Source organism: Hippocampus bargibanti, linkage group LG06 (assembly GCF_051943395.1).
Source record: "Hippocampus bargibanti isolate YZ-2025 linkage group LG06, ASM5194339v1, whole genome shotgun sequence".
NCBI classification, from domain to species: domain Eukaryota; kingdom Metazoa; phylum Chordata; class Actinopteri; order Syngnathiformes; family Syngnathidae; genus Hippocampus; species Hippocampus bargibanti.
In genome coordinates this window covers 2561878-2580579 of record NC_142739.1, presented here as the reverse complement: position 1 = coordinate 2580579, position 18702 = coordinate 2561878, and the positions used below count along the sequence as shown (strand labels likewise).

The 18702-nt window shown below is 42.9% G+C and overlaps 1 protein-coding gene across 1 annotated transcript; it reads right to left on the bottom strand.

Moving 5' to 3' along the window:
• Positions 1–1163: 1163 nt before the first annotated feature.
• On the bottom strand, positions 1164–6261 carry pou3f2b (POU class 3 homeobox 2b). The gene has a single exon (XM_088999294.1). It carries the CDS (start codon positions 5061–5063, stop codon positions 3876–3878), a length of 1188 nt encoding a protein of 395 aa, XP_088855420.1. The 5' UTR covers positions 5064–6261; the 3' UTR covers positions 1164–3875.
• Positions 6262–18702: the final 12441 nt, after the last annotated feature.

The window sequence follows — 18702 nt, the reverse complement described above, 5'->3', positions numbered from 1 at the left end:
CCTTGGATCCTTGAAAATCTTTGATGTTTTGCAGTTTGTTTGTTTGTTTTTTGAACAAATCATGTTTGACATCGTTTGCAGCCTCAAATTCATCCGGAAAATAACAGTCTCTTCAAACTGCACGATTAATTTGTCACATGGTTAACGTTCATTATACATACTGTATGGATTGGGATGAGCAAATCTTTCCACTCTCCATCAATGCCAACTAGAGCGTCACGTAATACCACGAGGTGGCGCTACGAAACTGACTACTCTTACTCAATGGTTTACGACCACCATCCAGACAAAAGCTGCACTTTTCCTTACCTGAAAGTCTAGTGGGAAATATCACTGAAATAAAGAGGAAGGTATAATTAAGGCAACGCACTATTAATTGCATTTGCTACAGCGGGCACATGGGTGTCCTTTTTGGGCATCGCGGACTGGTAATAAAATGAGCTGCCAGTTCAAAAAGACGTGTTTACTGGCGATGTGAACTGGAACTCTCAATTTTAAAGGAACATTAACCGCTCTTGAAACGAATTGATCACATTGCCCTTATATTAGAATGTGCCATAAAAACAGGTGAGGTGGAAAAGGAAACTAAATAAGAAACCACATCGCTTAAGTTTTTACAGACAGCCATATTTAAGGTCATTTTGTTTAATGAGTTCATTAAACACTATTTAAGACCTAATTATACCTGCCTGCTAAATAAAACGATGGCATTTCCCAACCGCTATAGCATCCGATTCTGTCAATACTGTATGTTTAACTATCGCAATTTAAATGAACGGGGTTGCTAAATTGTTTCTGTTCACGTTAACTGCAACTGTCAACAACAACAATCGCAGGAATGAATTCCAGAAATCTTTTTGGACTCAAAGTAAACTTGCAATTATGCAGAATTCAACACTAACAAAATTGTCTGCAACTCTGCATGGAGTTTTATTGTTTATTTGAAAAAAAGTACAGACAAAATGATGTTATTGTTATTATCTATATCCCTATCGCTGATTTTCATGACGTCTCGGTCATATTATTATTATTATTATTATTATTATTATTAGTAGTAGTAGTAGTAGTAGTAGTAGTAGTAGTAGTAGTAGTAGTAGTAGTAGTAGTAGTAGTAGTAGTATCCTTGTTATTCTTATTATTTATTTATTTATTTATTTATTTATTTATTTATTTATTTATTTATTTATTTATTGTTGTTATTTGTTGTTATTGCTTTGTTAATCCCGAATGTATTGCCCTGTGGCAGGACTAATATTCCATTCTGTGTTCGGAAGGAATTAAGTCATTAAACATTTTAAAGCGTGCCTCTAATACCCCCAAAACGTTCAAATGATGGATTTTATGGTATGTTTATCTCTACATATTTCATTTTTAGAGCTTTGTTTTCTTAGAGTTTAATTGCGGGGATAAAAAGGCCTCTCTGTGGCTCACCAATGCCTGCAGGGCCTCATAATGAAAAAAAATGAGAAACTCATTTTTTTTAAAGTAACCTGGTGCACGAATAAAAACAACATCCGAGAGGTTGGCCTCAAATCAAGCCAGTGAATGAGCTCAATTTTGACTTAAAACACATTTAGTCCCGACATTGGAAAAAAGCTCTTTAATATTAACCCCGTTGTTTAAAAATGTGCAAGTAGTCCGTTTGTTCATAGGCGTCATGAAATGGCCACACAATTAACGCCTCTTTAACCCCAGGTTCATCCTGGAAATATGCCATATACAAACAAATAAACATAAACGCAAAAAAAAAACAAGTCATATCCCCGCATGAAAAAAGTAAAAACAACGTAGGGTGGTTTCAGAGCAGATCCTAATCTCACAACTTGAACTTGCAGTGAATTTGGACTTGAATCGATTGGTTAAAGCTACCGAAGAAACATTTCAATGTAACGAGGGTTTCTCTTGCTTTCTGGCGTGGACAAAAATGCCCAGTGAGTGAAACAAACCCTTCAATGGTCGAAATGTTTGGATAAAATAAGAGGCCACCTACGGGATAAAAAAGATGTCTATACATGTTGTGAAAATGGAAATTAAAATAGTTGTTCCCTAGGAAACCAACACCTTGTTTTCCACTATCACGTGTCCCCCATTAATTCAAGAATAAATTACAAATACAGACAAATACAAATACAAAACAAAAGGCTTCCAAGTGATGAAAAAAAAAACACAAAAAAAATGAATATGACAAATCGAAAACACTGCCATAATAATAATAATAATAATAATAATAATAATAATAATAATAATTCAAACCAATCCATCTATTTTCAACACCACTTTTCTTAAACAGTATCGCATGGAGTTGCTGCAGCCTATCCCGGCTGATTTAGGGCGGAAGGCAGACTACGCCCTGAACTGGTCGCCATTCAGTCGCTGGGCACATAGAGAGACAAACAAACATTCACTCCCACATTCACACCGCCACTGAGTGGGAACCCATCACACTTCCCCCGCAACAGCGTCGGCGACAAAATAATAATAATAATAATAATATAATAATAATAATAATAATAATAATAATAATTTTTGATCAAATGTTGATGTTTTCGGGAGGGGGTGGGAGTCTACAATATGCTTGGTGGTAACAAATGAGAGGTTCTGCTTAGTTTTGCTCCTTTTAACTCACTCTGACCTTGATTTGTGGTGAATTCCTAAAAAAAAGAATGACTTTTAATTTAAAATGGAGTTCATCAAGCATACCTGCGAATTTGTCATTGAATTAAATATTTTCAGCAGTATAGTGCAACAGAATCAAACTCCTGAAACGATTTAAACGGAATTTACATGACATAAAAAATATAGCAAATGCACCGGCCAATGCGAACGATAAATAACACACAGACAGAAGGCAGTGGGTCGATTATGATGCAATCCGGCTTTGAAAAAAATCTCTATCTGAAATATTATTTCAAAAAGTGCCCCAGTGGAAAAAAATAAAAATAAAATAAAAAAGAAACTATTACATTTAAAGTACATTATTTACAAAATCGGATGCAAATGTTGCTATTATTATTGTACAAATCAAGAGTCCGTCCTTTGTTTTTGGAAGCTGGGAGTCGAAAGGACAAAAAAGGCGCGGCGTTTTGATTCGTTATAAGACTTTATCCTCTTGTTAACAAAAGCTGATCACATCACAGCCACGGCCATGAGTTTTAACCACAAATACAATCATCAATTCCTTCATTATTACACCGACACGTGTCTGTTTTGGATGATGTAATGCTGATAACCTCAGTTATCATCGACTAAATATAGGAGCCGCATGGCCTGCTGTCTCGGCACAATAAAATGAATGCAGAGCTGACAGATGCTCACCCTGAGCTCGACTCTTTAGTGGCCCCCAGCATCCAATCAAGCAGCGAGCATCTTTGCTGCATGGGGCGACGCACCTAAAACACTTTTGCCTTGTTATTGTTCTTTTTAATCGCTACGGTTTTTTTACACACGGGGATAAAGTGTTGTGGATAAAGTGGCCGAAGCGATTTTGCAGTTGAAGAGCGGACGCGTGCGTTTGGCGTTGAAAACAACGGCATCCTTGCGCCCTCCCCTCCCTCTGCGCTTTGATAATTCCATGACACAATGGGGGGCTACACCTTGAAACTGCGTCGAATGGACTCACAGTGCTACGCTGGTATCCTCAGAACAGAAGAGAACACACGTTGATGTTCCTTGAGCTCTGGGAGAGACACGAGAAGAGGGGTCGTCCCGCAGCCGCCTCCCCTTTCTCCTTTCGTTGTCGCTGCAGATTTGGGGACTGGTGGTATTTACCATACATAAAACACCCACTATCGTTTTATAGTCCAGTGATTTCTATATAACCCGCGCGGCGCGGCGGAGATAAGTCACGATCTCGACCAGGTCCCGTCGGAGGGGGCTCATTGCACGGGGGTCTGGACCCCGTGGTGGGGCGGTGTGTCCCCGAACACGTCCTCGCTCCCCGGCAGAGGTCCTCCGGGAGGCGTCATCCGTTTCTCTTTCTGTCTCCTGTTACAAAACCAAACCCTGACCACTTCTTTCTCCAAGTGCAGGCTGTCCGCCAGGGAGATAATTTCCGAGGCTGCGGGCTTTGGGCACTTCAAAAAATGGCTCTCCAAAGCCCCCTTGACGCTGACCTCGATGGAGGTCCGTTTTTTCCTTTTCCTGCCCTGCGCGGCGATTTTGTCCAGACTGGTCGGGCTGCCCGAGGTGGAGTCCGCCTCCTCGAGCCACTTGTTCAACAGAGGCTTCAGCTTGCACATGTTTTTGAAGCTGAGCTGTAGGGCCTCGAACCTGCAAATGGTGGTCTGCGAGAAGACATTCCCGTACAAGGTCCCCAGGGCGAGCCCCACGTCCGCCTGCGTGAAGCCGAGCTTGATCCTCCGCTGCTTGAACTGTTTGGCGAACTGCTCCAAGTCGTCCGAGGTCGGCGTGTCCTCGTCCGAGTGGTCGTGGTGGTTCGGGCCGTGCTGGTGCTGATGCTGCTGAGACGCCGGATGGCCGTGCTCGCTCAGGTGCGGGCTGTGGTGGTCCTCGTGGGGGTCTCGCAGGTTGTGGTGGTGCAGCCCCTGGCCGCCGCCCGGCCCCGGGATCAGCCCGTTGACGCCGAAGCTCGGCTGCGAGTAGATCAAGCTCTGGCCGTTGGTGGTCGCCATGCTGGGGATGTGCGACGCTGCCGTGGTGGTCCTCCACGCCCGGGCGTCGTGGTGGCTGCCCCCGTGCGCCACCTGGTGCACCGGCAGGTGGGACGGCGGCGCCCGCGATTGGTGCTGCAGGTTGCTGCCGGAGTTGTGCAGGTCGTCCCGGGCGCTCTGCACAGTCGGCTTGATGTCCTGCTCCGAGGACCAGGGGCTCGCCTCTCCGTGGGACAGCGCGGCGATCCACTGGTGAGCGTGGCTCAGCGCGTGGCCGTTGCCCTGCAGCTGGTAGTCGCTCTGCAACAGGCTCTGCGCGTCCCGGTACGTCGCGGCTTGCTGCATGCCGCCGCCAGGCTCCGAGTGCACGATGGACGCGCTGGAGGTGAGGATGCTGTAGTGGTTAGACGCTGCGGTCGCCATGACGCTCGGAGCCGGACTGCCAGCTCTCATCAGAGCCAGCTCGCATTTGACGCGCGCATCCTCTCGCCCGCTGCTTCCAGTCGGCTCCCTCCCAGGCTCTCTGCGGAGTGGACGCCGAGGCTAACCTGAGAGTCCGCGCCGCCACGCCCCGCGCACTCATTGGCCGAGCCGGGCTGATTGACGTCGTTGCTAAGGGCGACGAGGCGCCGATTGGCCACCGGCAACGCGCTCCTTCCTCTCTTTGGTGAGTGAGCGGGGTGTGAGAGGGAGCCTCGCGGAGGCGAGAGTTGGAGTGCGGCATGGAAACGCGGAGCGGTGGCTTCGGCGGGGGAAGTGGCAGTGCAACTGTAAGATAGCGTTGATTTATTTGGCATTATCACGCACTGTCATCACGAAAGATATCTCTCGGTAGCCCTTAACGCCAGAAAAGAAATGATGCCCACCGCTGATACCAATTGTCTTGATGGGCATATGAAATTGTTTACCGACAACGTCCTCATCTATTTGTGTGCATCTTTAATTTGGGGAAACTTCGATCGTGACGACGTGCAGGAGTTGTTAAATGTTAAATGCTACTGCAGTTGTTCGCATTGATGTGCGGTATACTTGCAATTCCGAAAATATGGTGTTTGATCCCACTTTGTCTTTTATTAAAGTTTGACTTATACGTTAATAGAACACAGCTTCATTTGTATTGCACTGAACAACAGCTGCAACGCAGAACTTTACATCGAAAAAAAAATTGCAATATGTTTGAAAACAACACGTGAGCAAACATTATACATTTGCAGTCCTATAAACAGAATTTATAGATTGTTTGACATGTTTTCTCAATACAAGTATTCAGTAAATGGTCACAGCTGTTCTTTGAATAAGAAACTATACAAAAAAGATGTGTTTGTTTTAGAAATGATGCATGTTGACAAAAAGGAACTTCAGGCAATATCATTTGTAAGATAAAAAAATGCTGTATTTAAAAAAAAATGTAGATTTTGAAGGATGCACGTTGAAGTGTAATGGTCTGACATTAGATAGATGCCGAATTAAACGATTTGAATGCGACCTTGGGGTTAATTGTGTTTAATGGAATTGTACATGATTCATCAAGAAAAGGAAATGCTAAAATGGTTTCATGTAGGTTCCGAGCATTTTAGAAAATGTACAAAAATACAAAGTGTTTGCTTTCCATAACTTTCAAGATGTTCAAAAACATGTCAGTGCATTTTTATTTTTGCATTAACTGAAAAAAAGAAGGATAAAATATTCAACAAACTTTGTGAATTCTTATTTTTCTGACAGTAATAAAAAAAGTTGCACTTTTTCTGCGAGGATGAGTGTGATGATGTATTTTGTATGACCTTACATTTTCTGTACAACCTTCTGTGAGATCAGGGCCAAAACAAAGGTGAAATTGTAAAATCCCCAATCCTCACCAAAAGAGATCTTCAAAATATTTGCGGCAGTTCTATTATTCGTCACACTCAAGTTTAATGGCGTGTGGGGAAACTGGCTGCTCATCACACAGCAAAGCACAGACAGATCAGAATTAATGAAGAGACAGTTTAATGTTCTAACTGGGGCCTTGGGTCCAGAGCAGAGGGAGAAGGCTTCCATCCTTTCCCTTCCCAGCTGTCATCCCCCTGGTGTCAGCTTTGGGGACCAGGGCTTTGTCCGGAGAGGGGACATTCCTGTCTCAACGCTGCTGGTTGCCATAGGGAGAAGTAAATGAAACAACAGCAGTGGCGTTAGTCCCTTCCCCCTCCCTGAATGCTCCTGTGGCATCGAAAGGCCTCTATTTAGAGAGGCTCTCTGCTGTGGGGACAAAGCATGGCCGGGGATAAAGGAAGGGAGGAGGAAAGAGCACAGAGCCCTGAGAGGGCCAGAGGAGAAGGAAACCGAAAAGATGAGAGAGATTATGTCCCTCCTCAAAGCTTCTCCCCACACCGCTGTAAGATAATGCAAACTACTTTTATAAATAGAAAGAAAGAATGAAAGCAAGCAAGAAAGGAAAAGTTTTGGAAAAACACCTTTTTGAGGTAAATCACAAGTGTTTACTTTTGAATGGATTTAATAATTGAACGAATATGACCACGAAGAAAAAGAAAACACAAAAAAGAAAAGCACCCATTTAGTTTAAATTTCATCTCACACGAACAAAGCGAAAAAGGATCAGATTCACAAATCAATGGACAGCGTTCTTCAAATCGACCAAATGTACATACTGTATATACATTGACACAGAACTACAATTCATTCAGTATTTTTTTGTATCACACAGAGAAAATGGCAATAAAAATCACTCACTCACCCACAGTCACTGAGAGAAGAATGAAATCTTCATTTTGCACAAAGCCCACCCCAATTGTTGTTACGATAAAGATGGAATATTTATTGCTCAACGTGTATACCGCTAAAGGTAGCTTGAGCCACATGCTGTTTACGTTTACAGAAGTATATTTTGAAAGTTTTAAGGCTTGGCAATGGCTTTCACCGTTCATCTATTGAGCAAACAATCCTTTTTACTGAATAAACAGATGGGAGCACTTCGCAAAGCCTGGTGAAAAAACCCACCGAGTGCTTGTACTGTTATTCCAGTTCTTAGTGGAACGCTTCATTCAACAAGTGCACCTGATTGGACCATTCGCGGCGATCAATTCATAGGCTAATAATCCTTTCAATGAATTCAAGTGATATGAGATAAAGTTTCTGGGCACGGCTCGGTAATTCCTTCTGGTAATATTGAACATTATTGTGGCGTAACTTAGAAATGGGCCAAATAAAAAGAACATTGTGTTAATTAGGCTGTAATTCAAGGAATTACCACATCGCCACACAGGCTTAAATAGTCGTGTTGGGAGAAACGTAAAGCGCATTATTCTAATGGTCTAATATGCAAAATATGTCTTGTTTCAATTACAGGGTTTAACTATGCATAAATGATGTGGGCCTTGCTATTTGGACTGCAGGATCCTTCCTTATTCCATCGCTCAAAGGGCCCAGTGTGATGGGGCCAAAGTAAAATCTCTTACCCAAAACTATTCACAAGGCACCAAGAGCCGCTGTCAACCAACGTTTAAAGGAATAAAGATGAACAGCAGAGAATGTAAGCATTAAATTAACAGTGGGATAATTATATGACCCGTGTGTTGTAAAGATTCAATTTCTAACGCGCTAATTAGGCAACCGTCTCCCCAGTTCACATCCCTCTGCCATTTTCTCACTAGAAAGCATCCTGTGAGCGGAAATAATTGCACTTTATTAAGACATGGCTTGTGTAATGAACGGAGACAAAGGAGGCACCGTTGAAATATGATATGTCATTTAAATGGCTTGTTCCACACGCTGTCCACCATTTCCATTTGAAAAGTCTAAAGTGACACACGAGCAGAAGTTCCCAGATTCCATGTTAGACAACATGGCCGGAAATATTATGGATTTTTGACTTCCTCATTTCATATTTAAAGCACAATAATAATTTTCATGATGCTTTCAATCACTTGATGGAACGGAGTTGGTCCATCCATCTTTTTTTTCTTTCTCTCACCTATTCTGCTCAGGGTCAGAGGTGAGCTCTGGAGCTTATCCCGACTGACTTTGTGCAGGGAACAACGAGGACTGATCGTCGGTCAAACAAAAAAGCCGAAAGATCGAGACCAACTATAATTCTCACACATAGGAATATTCAAGTGTTCAATTAACCTTCCATGGATTTTTGCAGGTCGAAATAGAGGACCTGATGTAAACCCCCAATGGCCACCGTGATGCAGAGGCACCAGCCAAAGACCCCACTTTGGAGTGTGCAGTAAAATATGAAATTTTTAAAGGGAGTGGTTGGGGGGGTTAATCATGAAATTGACAAATTCAGAAGTGTTTGGATAATGTAAAAAAAAGTCACAATTTGGCTTGTTGACACCACCACAATGTATTAGAAACAAAACAATTTTACCATCCTGGAATCATACAGACTTTTTTATTCAAGAGCACGGCCATTTTCAAGGGCTCACAAATGGGCATGCATGTAAATAATCATAAATTTGGGATAATCAGATGGTGGAAAAAAATGACTTATTTTTTTAATCAAAGATTTCTTCCCCTCCACCATCGCAATATTTCAAATAATAGTGAGTTCTAAACTAATACTATGATTAAATCAAGCATTAAGTATCATCTCTTTCGAAAGTCATACTGTTTATTGAATAACAGGTACGAAAAATGGTTGTCAAGGCTGCTGCGAGGCTTACATAACAGCAGCTGACCCACGCCTTTCATGCCGACTCTAATTGTTGAGGGCATCAAAGAGGATGGAGATTGACAGGCTGGAAAGGCGGATTAATGCGTCGGCCCGATGACGACAGGCTGAGGCGAGAGGGAGGGAACCGCAGGGACGGCGAAGGGGGAGGGGAGCGGTCTCAAATAGTTGAGGAGGACAAAAAGTGGGGAACGAGTTAACGAGAGGGAGAACATTAATTGCACGCATTGAGCTCTCTTTTGCTGAGTGTGGCTGTCGAAGGCGCGGACTCTAACCCCTCCAAGCAGCCCACCGTGATCTGAGCCAGCTCTCAGACTGCTTGTATTCCAACGCAATTAGGCCACTCAAAGCCCTGCTTAAAGCTGTACCAGGCCGTGCGCACGCGTACACACACATGCACACGCACAAATACACGTACACACTCGCACACGGTTAGCACCAACTCCTGTGGGTCCCTTCCATTGTCACAGAGGTGTATTCCGTCCCTCCTTTTGAAGGCCTGGATGAAGAGACCACCCTGGGGAGTATAGAAAAGGCAGGATTACCTCTCTTTCTGTCCGCTTTCCCTCTTACCTTTCATCACTCTCAGCCTCTTTATGGCCTTCCCTCTTTGTGTCGCTTTGCCGTGCTCCTCCAAAGTCAGCTGGAGCGGGCGTGGAGAAGAGCTTGGCATAGAACACACAACTCGTGCAGGAGAAGGGGCGTAGGTGGGATGGATGCGAATAACGGACTGCTTCAGCTATATCATATCCCTCCCACCTTATTATTCATGCAGTCAAATATTTCAACAAGTGTTGCTCCTTGGCGCTCCCCTGTTGGCATTAGTCTCGCCTGCGTTGTATTAAGGGAAGGCTCTTCAGCACGGCAGAATTTTCTTGGCTGCGTTTCAGTGTCTGGTTCCCCAGAAAGCATTTAAAACAGATTACCGACCTAACGCTACACCTCCCCAATAAAGCAGGGGGGGGGATCTGGCACGTTAACACCTGCAATACTCTTCAATGGCATCAATAGATTAACAAAATAATCCATACAATGAGCTCTTTGATTCATGTGGTTTGGCAGGCGGTAACGCCTGCATGGCAAATCTGGCACAAGCAGTCAGTCCCCTTCTATTTTTTTCCTCCAACGTATTTATTATTGTTTTTTCAATCTTTGCATCAGATGAGCTTTTGATCTATTTGAACTCTTACATCTGCTGTTTTGCATGTTCCCAGTCAGAGGAATAACCCGCTCGTGATGCGCACATGAAGGCAGAAGGGGAGGAATCACAGGCTTTCTGAAGGGTGTTAAAACAGGAGCTCGCCCGCCCTCGTCCATCCCCCAGTTTTCTGCAGAAGGATGCACATAAAGAAGGAGTGTGCGTTTGTGCGCGCATGTGCATGTATGCCTGTGTGTGACCGTGTGTCAGAGCTTGCGGTCCCATCGCTCATGTGTGGCTCGATTAGCCCCACGTGTGTCGTTCGTCAGACGTGGAGGCAGAGCAGATGGCAGGAGATGCATGGTGTTACCGTGCTGCTGCACAATGTAACACTGCTCTAATTGAAACATCAATACGGCCCTGTCAATACACAACTGCTTCTTTACCAAACAGCGCGACCCACAGAGAAAATAGTTTACATAGTCAGACTGTTTTACTTTGAAAAGTTGAAAGTCGACTGTGTAATTATCACAATGCAACATGTTTCTGCCATCAGTTTGTTTCAGGTTTGCCGAATCTCCTCATTTGGATGACACACATCAGTTGATTTGTGTTTGTGGAGTGCCGAGGCGCTAAAGGAAGCATGGAGTCAAATTAAAAAGAGAACCAGCTCTGTAGCGTCTCCTTTGCGGCATCATTTTTAATGAATTGATAAAGACTTGAGGGAGTTCACATTCCTGTGATCGGTAATTTGATGTTACCGTAAATTCAGTGGAGAACAGAGAGAAATTAGGCGGCTAGAAATTAATTTGTTATTTGTTCAACCCAGTGGGGAATGACGAAGGCTCCTTCGTTAAAGACTTCTCCATTTCCTATTTAGCGGATCTGAATTCGCACTTCAACGAAGTGGAAAAAGACAAACATATTTGTCTGAGCTGTAAAACTCGAAGCAGAGGAAGGACCTGCTCCTGAGACAATTTGTTTTTGACAGGTGATTTATGCTTGGATGTGTTTGCAGGGTGACAGAGTGATGGAGTTCTAAAACCAAGTCAGTAATCCAACTCTTTGCTGACGGTAAGGCCACACACACGCAGCCAAGGGCTTGACTCATGATCATCTGACTTGCCGCACAGTTGACTTGATTTCATTCTTTTTGAAAACCCTTGTTTATTTTTTCCTCTTTTTCTTGCACTGCCTTTTACTTTGCAGTTTTCCCTCGTTGCGACAGAAACTTGCACACATCTGCGAATGCCGTGTCTTCTGGTAAGGCCAAGGTGTTGCATGATCTGATGATCTAATCTGCATTTGTGCAAAAGTTTATATCTTTTTGATGACCTAAAACTGCATCAAGGGTATGCAACAAACAGTTACACTGTTCTCTAAAAGTCTTGCCACCGCCAGACTCATTCACTAATCAAAGACCAGAGCTCAACAGTTCAATTAACTTTTCAGCACTGCCTGTCTGCACTTGAGTTTTTCCTTTGCAGACTACGTGAAGAAGTGTGACGGACATGAAAGTCATCTGTGGGTCGTCTGTGGGTGAAAAATAAGCAATTGCAGACGAAAAAGAAACCACCCGTTTATAATAAGAGACGCTGAATGGTCAAGGAAAATATTTGATGACAGAAATTTAGAAAGGCAGAAGGCTCACAAAAAAGGCACTCCCAAACAATGTTCCCTCTAAGCCAGGCGCATGCGCAATCGCGCACTGCTTACACACACACACCAGTGACGTGCGGTCAGTGGAGGCAGGTGAGGCAGTGCCTCACCTGTCATCATGGAAAGCTGTCATGGAAATATCAAATGAAAAAATAAATTAATCAGTTAGATGTATTTAGTGATTTGTACTTTAAAGTTCTTGTCCATTTAACTTCACCGTTTTAGGATTTTTTTCAAAATCGCTGAATTTACCGTTCAAATACGGTGAGGCGGTGACGTCATTGATGACGTCAGTGCCTCACCAGCCATGAACCTCACCGCACGTCACTGACACACACACACACACACACACACACACACACACACACACACACACACACACACACACACACACACACACACACACACACACACATATATATATATATATATATATATATATATATATATATATATATATATATATATATATATATATATATATATATATATATATATATATATATATATATATATATATATATATATATATACAGTAAAGTCTAGTTATATCGATATCGGATATATCGATAGTCCCGGTTATATCGATACTATTTCTATGCGCGCACGAGAAAATTACATGCAAACAGGGTCGGATATATCGATAGTCACGGTTATATCGATATTTTTTCGGACTCCCTTTAATATCGATATAACGAGACTTTACTGTATATATATATATAAAATCCTCGTCTCACCCACCATGGGTGGTGTCTGTCTCCCATTTCAGCTTGGGTCCTCTACCAGAGGCCAGGAAGCTTGAGGGTTCTGCGCAGTATCCGTGCTGTTCCCAGCACTGCGCTTTTCTGGACCGAGATGTTCGATGTTGTTCCCGGGATCTTTTGCAACCACTCGTCGAGTTTGGGGGTCACTGCCCCGAGTGCTCCGACCACCACAGGCACGACTGTCACCTTTACCTTCCAGGCTCTCTCCAGCTCCTCTCTGAGCCCTTGGTATTTCTCGATTTTCTCATGTTCCTTCTTTCTGATGTTTCCATCACTCTGGACCGCTACATCCACGACAGCGGCTTTCCTTTCCCCTTTATCTATGAGCACGATATCTGGTTGGTTCGCCATTACAATCTTGTCAGTCTGTATCTGGAAGTTCCACAGGATCTTTGCTCGGTCATTCTCCACCACCTTGGGAGGTGTTTCCCATTTTGACCTTGGGGTTTCCAGTCCATACTCCGCACAGATGTTTCGGTAGACTATGCCAGCCACCTGGTTATGGCGCTCCATGTAGGCTTTCCCTGTCAGCATCTTACACCCTGCAGTTATGTGTTGGATTGTCTCAGGTGCCTCTTTGCACAACCTACACCTTGGGTCTTGTCTGGTGTGGTATATCCCTGCCTTGATGGCTCTGGTGTTCATGGCCTGCTCTTGGGCAGCCAGGATGAGTGCCTCTGTGCTGTCCTTTAGGCCAGCCCTCTCTAGCCACTGACATGACTTGTTGATATCAGCCACTTCTGCTATGGTTCGGTGGTACAGCCCGTGTAGGGGCTTTTCCTCCCATGATTGTCCCTCTTCCAGCACCTCATCCTCTGTTCCCCATTGACTGAGACATTCTCTGAGTACATCATCCGTTGGAGCTTTCTGTTTGATGTATTCATTGAGCTTGGAGGTTTCATCCTGGACAGTGGCTCTCACACTCACTAGTACCCGGCCTGCTTCCTTACGGCTTGTGTACAGTCTCAGGGTGCTGGACTTGGGATGGAACCCTCCATGCATGGTGAGGAGTTTTCGGATCTTAACATCCGTGGTCTGGATCTCTTCCTTTGGCCACCTTATTATTCCTGCAGGGTATCTGATCACTGGCAGGGCATAGCTGTTTATTGCCCGGGTCTTGTTCTTGCCATTGAGCTGGCTTCTGAGGACATTGGCCTGTGGTATACCTAGGTACTTGTAGCTGTACTTGTACTTGTACTTGTAGCTGTTTTCAATGTCTGTTATTGTTCCTTCAGGGAGTGAGACCCCTTCAGTGTGGACTACCTTGCTCCTCTCCTCTTAGTCACCATCCGACTACATTTCTCCAGCCCGAATGACATTCCGATATCACTGCTGTAGATCCTGGTTGTGTGGATCAGGGAGTCTATGTCCCTTTCGCTCTTAGCATACAGCTTTATGTCATCCATGTAGAGGAGTTGACGGATCGTAGCTCCATTTCTGAGGCGGTATACATAGCCTGTCTTGGCGATTATCTGGCTCAGGGGGTTCAGTCCTATGCAGAACAGCAGTGGGGAGAGTGCATCACCTTGATATATGCCACATTTGATGGACACTTGCGTTATATATATATATATATTTTTTTTTGGTACCGTTTTGCAATGTACTAGGTGGCTGTACGCAGCCAATCGGAGCAGAACGGCACGAATGTGCCCTTTCCATACATGCCGTTCGGGTTACAGGCCACAGTGTGCTCAGGGAGCTTATGTGTCTGCTCAGACACATGAAAAATTAGAGGGAACAAATGACTCTGTTAGTGACTGAAGTGACAAATTCCAAAGTGCATATGTCAAGATGTAACAATTAAATGTCTGCAGAGGTTTTGATGACCAGGGGTAAAGAGGCATCATCAAAAGTGGCAAACTGCTTCCTTGCAGAGAAACGACAACCTGGCATTTGACAGAAGTGCGAGCAAAGTCCTGAAAGACTCTGACCAAAACTTTATCAAAAAGTGATAGAAAAGCTTGAGTTGAGTGGAAAAAAGGATCTGTACTTCAGTACCTTTCCTTGCATTATATTTGGAGTGCAGTGAGTCATGATTGCACTGAATATCAAAAGCTCTAAATATGAAAATGTGTTGTCCCCTTATGGATATCGAGACTGTCAGACCGACCGATTGTGTTTGTCACAAGGTACAAAATGAGCACAAACACTTTGAATCTTAAATCAATCAAACACTGTCTAAGTCGCCGGTGTAGATTTCATCTTTGCTCAAATTTCCAGCAAGTGTTTACTATCTCACAGGAATTAAGAATCCACAGCCAGCAGGGATTTTACCGATGGAGTTTATTACAAGGCACGTGGAAGAAGTGTGAACGCTGTAAAAGATAAGACTGCACACAACACTTTCAATTATTTCTCACAGCATTCACGAAAATAGAAGCCCAGTAGGGAGTACAGTAAGACAAACCTATAAAAAGACACAGAGCGAAGAGAACTCCCAGGCTGCTGGAGACTGAGTATACATCTTGCTACTGGGCGGAGGGAGATTATTGTGAAGCACACACACATCCCGGAATGGAGCAAAAATCCACTTCTTGGGGAGTACAAATGTAAATGATGATAAATTCAGCAAAGCCGAAAATAATTACCATATTTTCTGGTGTATAAGGCGCACCCCCAATCAATGATGTATTTTCAAACTTTTTTCCATGTATAAGACTCACCAGACCATAAGGCGCACTTTAAATGAATGAAAAAACTTTTTCAAATATAATATATAAATATATCAAGGTTTTCCAAATATAAGGCACACTACGGTATAAGGCGTTACAGTAGAGGCTGGAGTTAGCTACTACTTCTACAGGGGGAAATGGAGTCGTGGCTGGGGACAGTCGTTTGGAAGGCCTTTTAAATCAGCCTGCCATGCATGTTTTTGGAATGTGGGAGGAAACCGGAGGACTCGGCGAAAACCTACACAGGTCCGGGAAGGTCAAAACCATACATTGCAAAATCTGTGCTCATGGTTTGATGCATTAACATTGAACTACCGATATCGGCAAAGTAATTTTTGCCAAAATGACACTTGTTCTTGTTCGTGATCACAGAAATGTATCACTTTGTGATTACTGTCTTGGCTTATGATCCAATTTAGTTTAAACAGTCCTAAAAAAACTCCTGGGCACACTCGATTCATTTCCATGAAGTTTACTGGGAATTATGTCAAACTGAAATACAGTACAGACAAATGCATGTATTGTTAATAATCCTAAATGCACAATCTGTGAACAAATGATTAAGGGATTCTGTCTTAACTCTTTATCTTACACAGTGGAATACAAGCTAATAACAACAAATAGCAGTAAACGCGGAACATGTTAACTTATTGGTGCATGAAGGGAAGTACTTACAATACTCAATATTACTTCATATATAAGGTGCACCTGCGTATAAGGCGCACTGTCATCTTTTGAAGAAAGCTTTTGGGTGCGCCTTATACATAAGAAAGGATGGTAATATTATGTCCAATTTTGTTGTTGATTGAAGTTACTGTAGTTTTCAGTTCACAAGTAAATTCAGAATATCGTACTTAGTATCTGAGATGGCTAGAGTAATACTGACGTTGATTAATAATTTTATACTCCATGATAATTCTGTATGAATGAACTTGATTGACCAGTTGATCGCAGACGAGTCCCAAGTGGATTGCAAAGTGTGTTTCGTTGTGTATGTTATTCATATGTTTTTTGTTTTAATGTACTCTGCATCTTAATTATCTCATGAGTCTCATTTTCAGAAAAAGTATGAATAAATAAATAAATAAAGCAGGTAAATCTTTAATCTACAGTGACATTAAAACCTGTTTCATTGGAAGTTGTGAGCGCTTAGCTTGTGATCAAAGCTGTGGCGCTCTACCTTTTATCGTTATCATTATTTTTAGTTAGAGTTCGCCACGCATGCAATTCAAAGAAGGCACGGCAAAGAACACAAAACGAGAGTGCTGAGGGAAGCACTTGACATTGGTATGTGTTTGCTACAATAGTTCACGGGCTGCACAAGTGCATCAAATGCGTCTGTGTCAGGCTGTTGCTCATCATGGCCTTTGCGTATGTGTGTATATGCGCTGGTCAATCGCGGGAGGTTGGTTGATCAAAAAGTTAATCTTTGGTCCAAAATGTTTGGGCACCCTCTTGTATACAATGCTACCTTCTCCATCTCTTCATTCACGGACACTCCTGTGCAATACTATTGTCACCTGCATTGCTGGAAAGATTTGACGCACATGCGCGCTGCCTGCCATCTCGGTTAGCGCTGACGAGCGAGCAACTTTACGCTATTCTAATTTTACTCACAGTCACGAAAGCGAGCAAATAAATGGATCAACAGAGCAGCAGTAGAGTTATTCTTCCCTTCGCTCTGTTTGGAAGTAAGTTAACTGTCGATAAATCTCTGTGATTAAGAATAAAGTGTCATTTTGGCAAAAAATACATTGCCATCCATAGTTCAACATTAATGCATCAAACCATGAGCACAGATTTTACAATGTATCGTTTTGACCATCGCGTGTGGAGTTTGCATGTTCTCACCAGACCCGTGTGGTTTTTCTCAGAGTCCATCAGTTTCCGCCCACATTCCAAAAACATGCATGTCAGGCTGATTGAACACTCAAACATTGTCCCTATGTGTCAGTGTGAGAGTGAATGGTTGTCTTTGTGTGCCTTGCGATTGGCTGGCAATCAATTCACGGTGTCTCCTGCCAAGTGCCCTAAAACGGATGAGATACACTCCACTAGCCCCAGCGACCCAAATGAGGAATAAGTGGTACAAATAATGGAAGGATGGATGGATGGATAGATGGATGGATGGATGGATGGATGGATGGATGGATGGATGGATGGATGGATGGATGGATGGATGGATGTTTTTGACTAGTCACAACTTTGTTACAGTGACTTGAATTAACACTTTCAGGGACAGTGGTTACTAGAAGTGACAGTTTATCATGTTTTCAGGGTGCCGGATCCACAATTGAAACAAAAAAGATGACCAAATACACGAGCATGCTGTCAAGGACTGTAATTAAAAATGAGATTAAATGATAAAGACCCATAATTAATTGATCTATTTAATCCCCATTTTAATGTCATGTAAAATTGCTTTAAAAACCCCAATTTTCATTTTCATTGTATTACATTATTGAGACAGATACAAAAAGTGGCATTATAAAGTATTTTATTGTTATTATTTTATTGTTCAAAAGACTTGGAAAAATACAGTCATCATTGTTTACTTTCTGCTGTATTTGACATGAGTCCCAAGTTTTACCTGCAACATTTAGTTTTGACCACGAGTGGGGATATCACTGTTTTGTTAGTTTTTGTAAATCTCCAAAGCATTAAAATATAAAAATAAAATAGAACATCATGTCCTTCAAACATGCAAAGGTTAACCAATTAAAAACAGTAAGAACAATGTTCTGACGGAGTACTCAACACCAAACACCCAAAAAAATAAATAAATCAATCAAAACATACCCTTAAATCAAGTGCTGTAAATTACAATAAAAAATACTGCTCATTATTTCAAAATAAAATGCTGAAATAAAAATCAATCATTTCCAGGAGGCCACAGACGACCTAATAGCTATGTTGACTTCCTGCCTTGAGAACGGGGTGTTCTCCTTGAGTTTCGTTTGCTGATGAGCTTTGCTGTGCTTTCGGGACTAACATTAGCTGGGGGTGCACTCTCGACTCGTCGGTGGGTGCTTTGCATTAATGTGGTTGGCTAAATTTGAGCCCCTTACAAATTAGGCATGCCACTCTACCCTTATCAATAGTGCTGTCAAGGTGTTTTTGGAATCTCCTTTCCTCACCGCTGCTTACTTAGCCCGCCCAACTCCAATGGGAGCCAATCAGCTTTGGC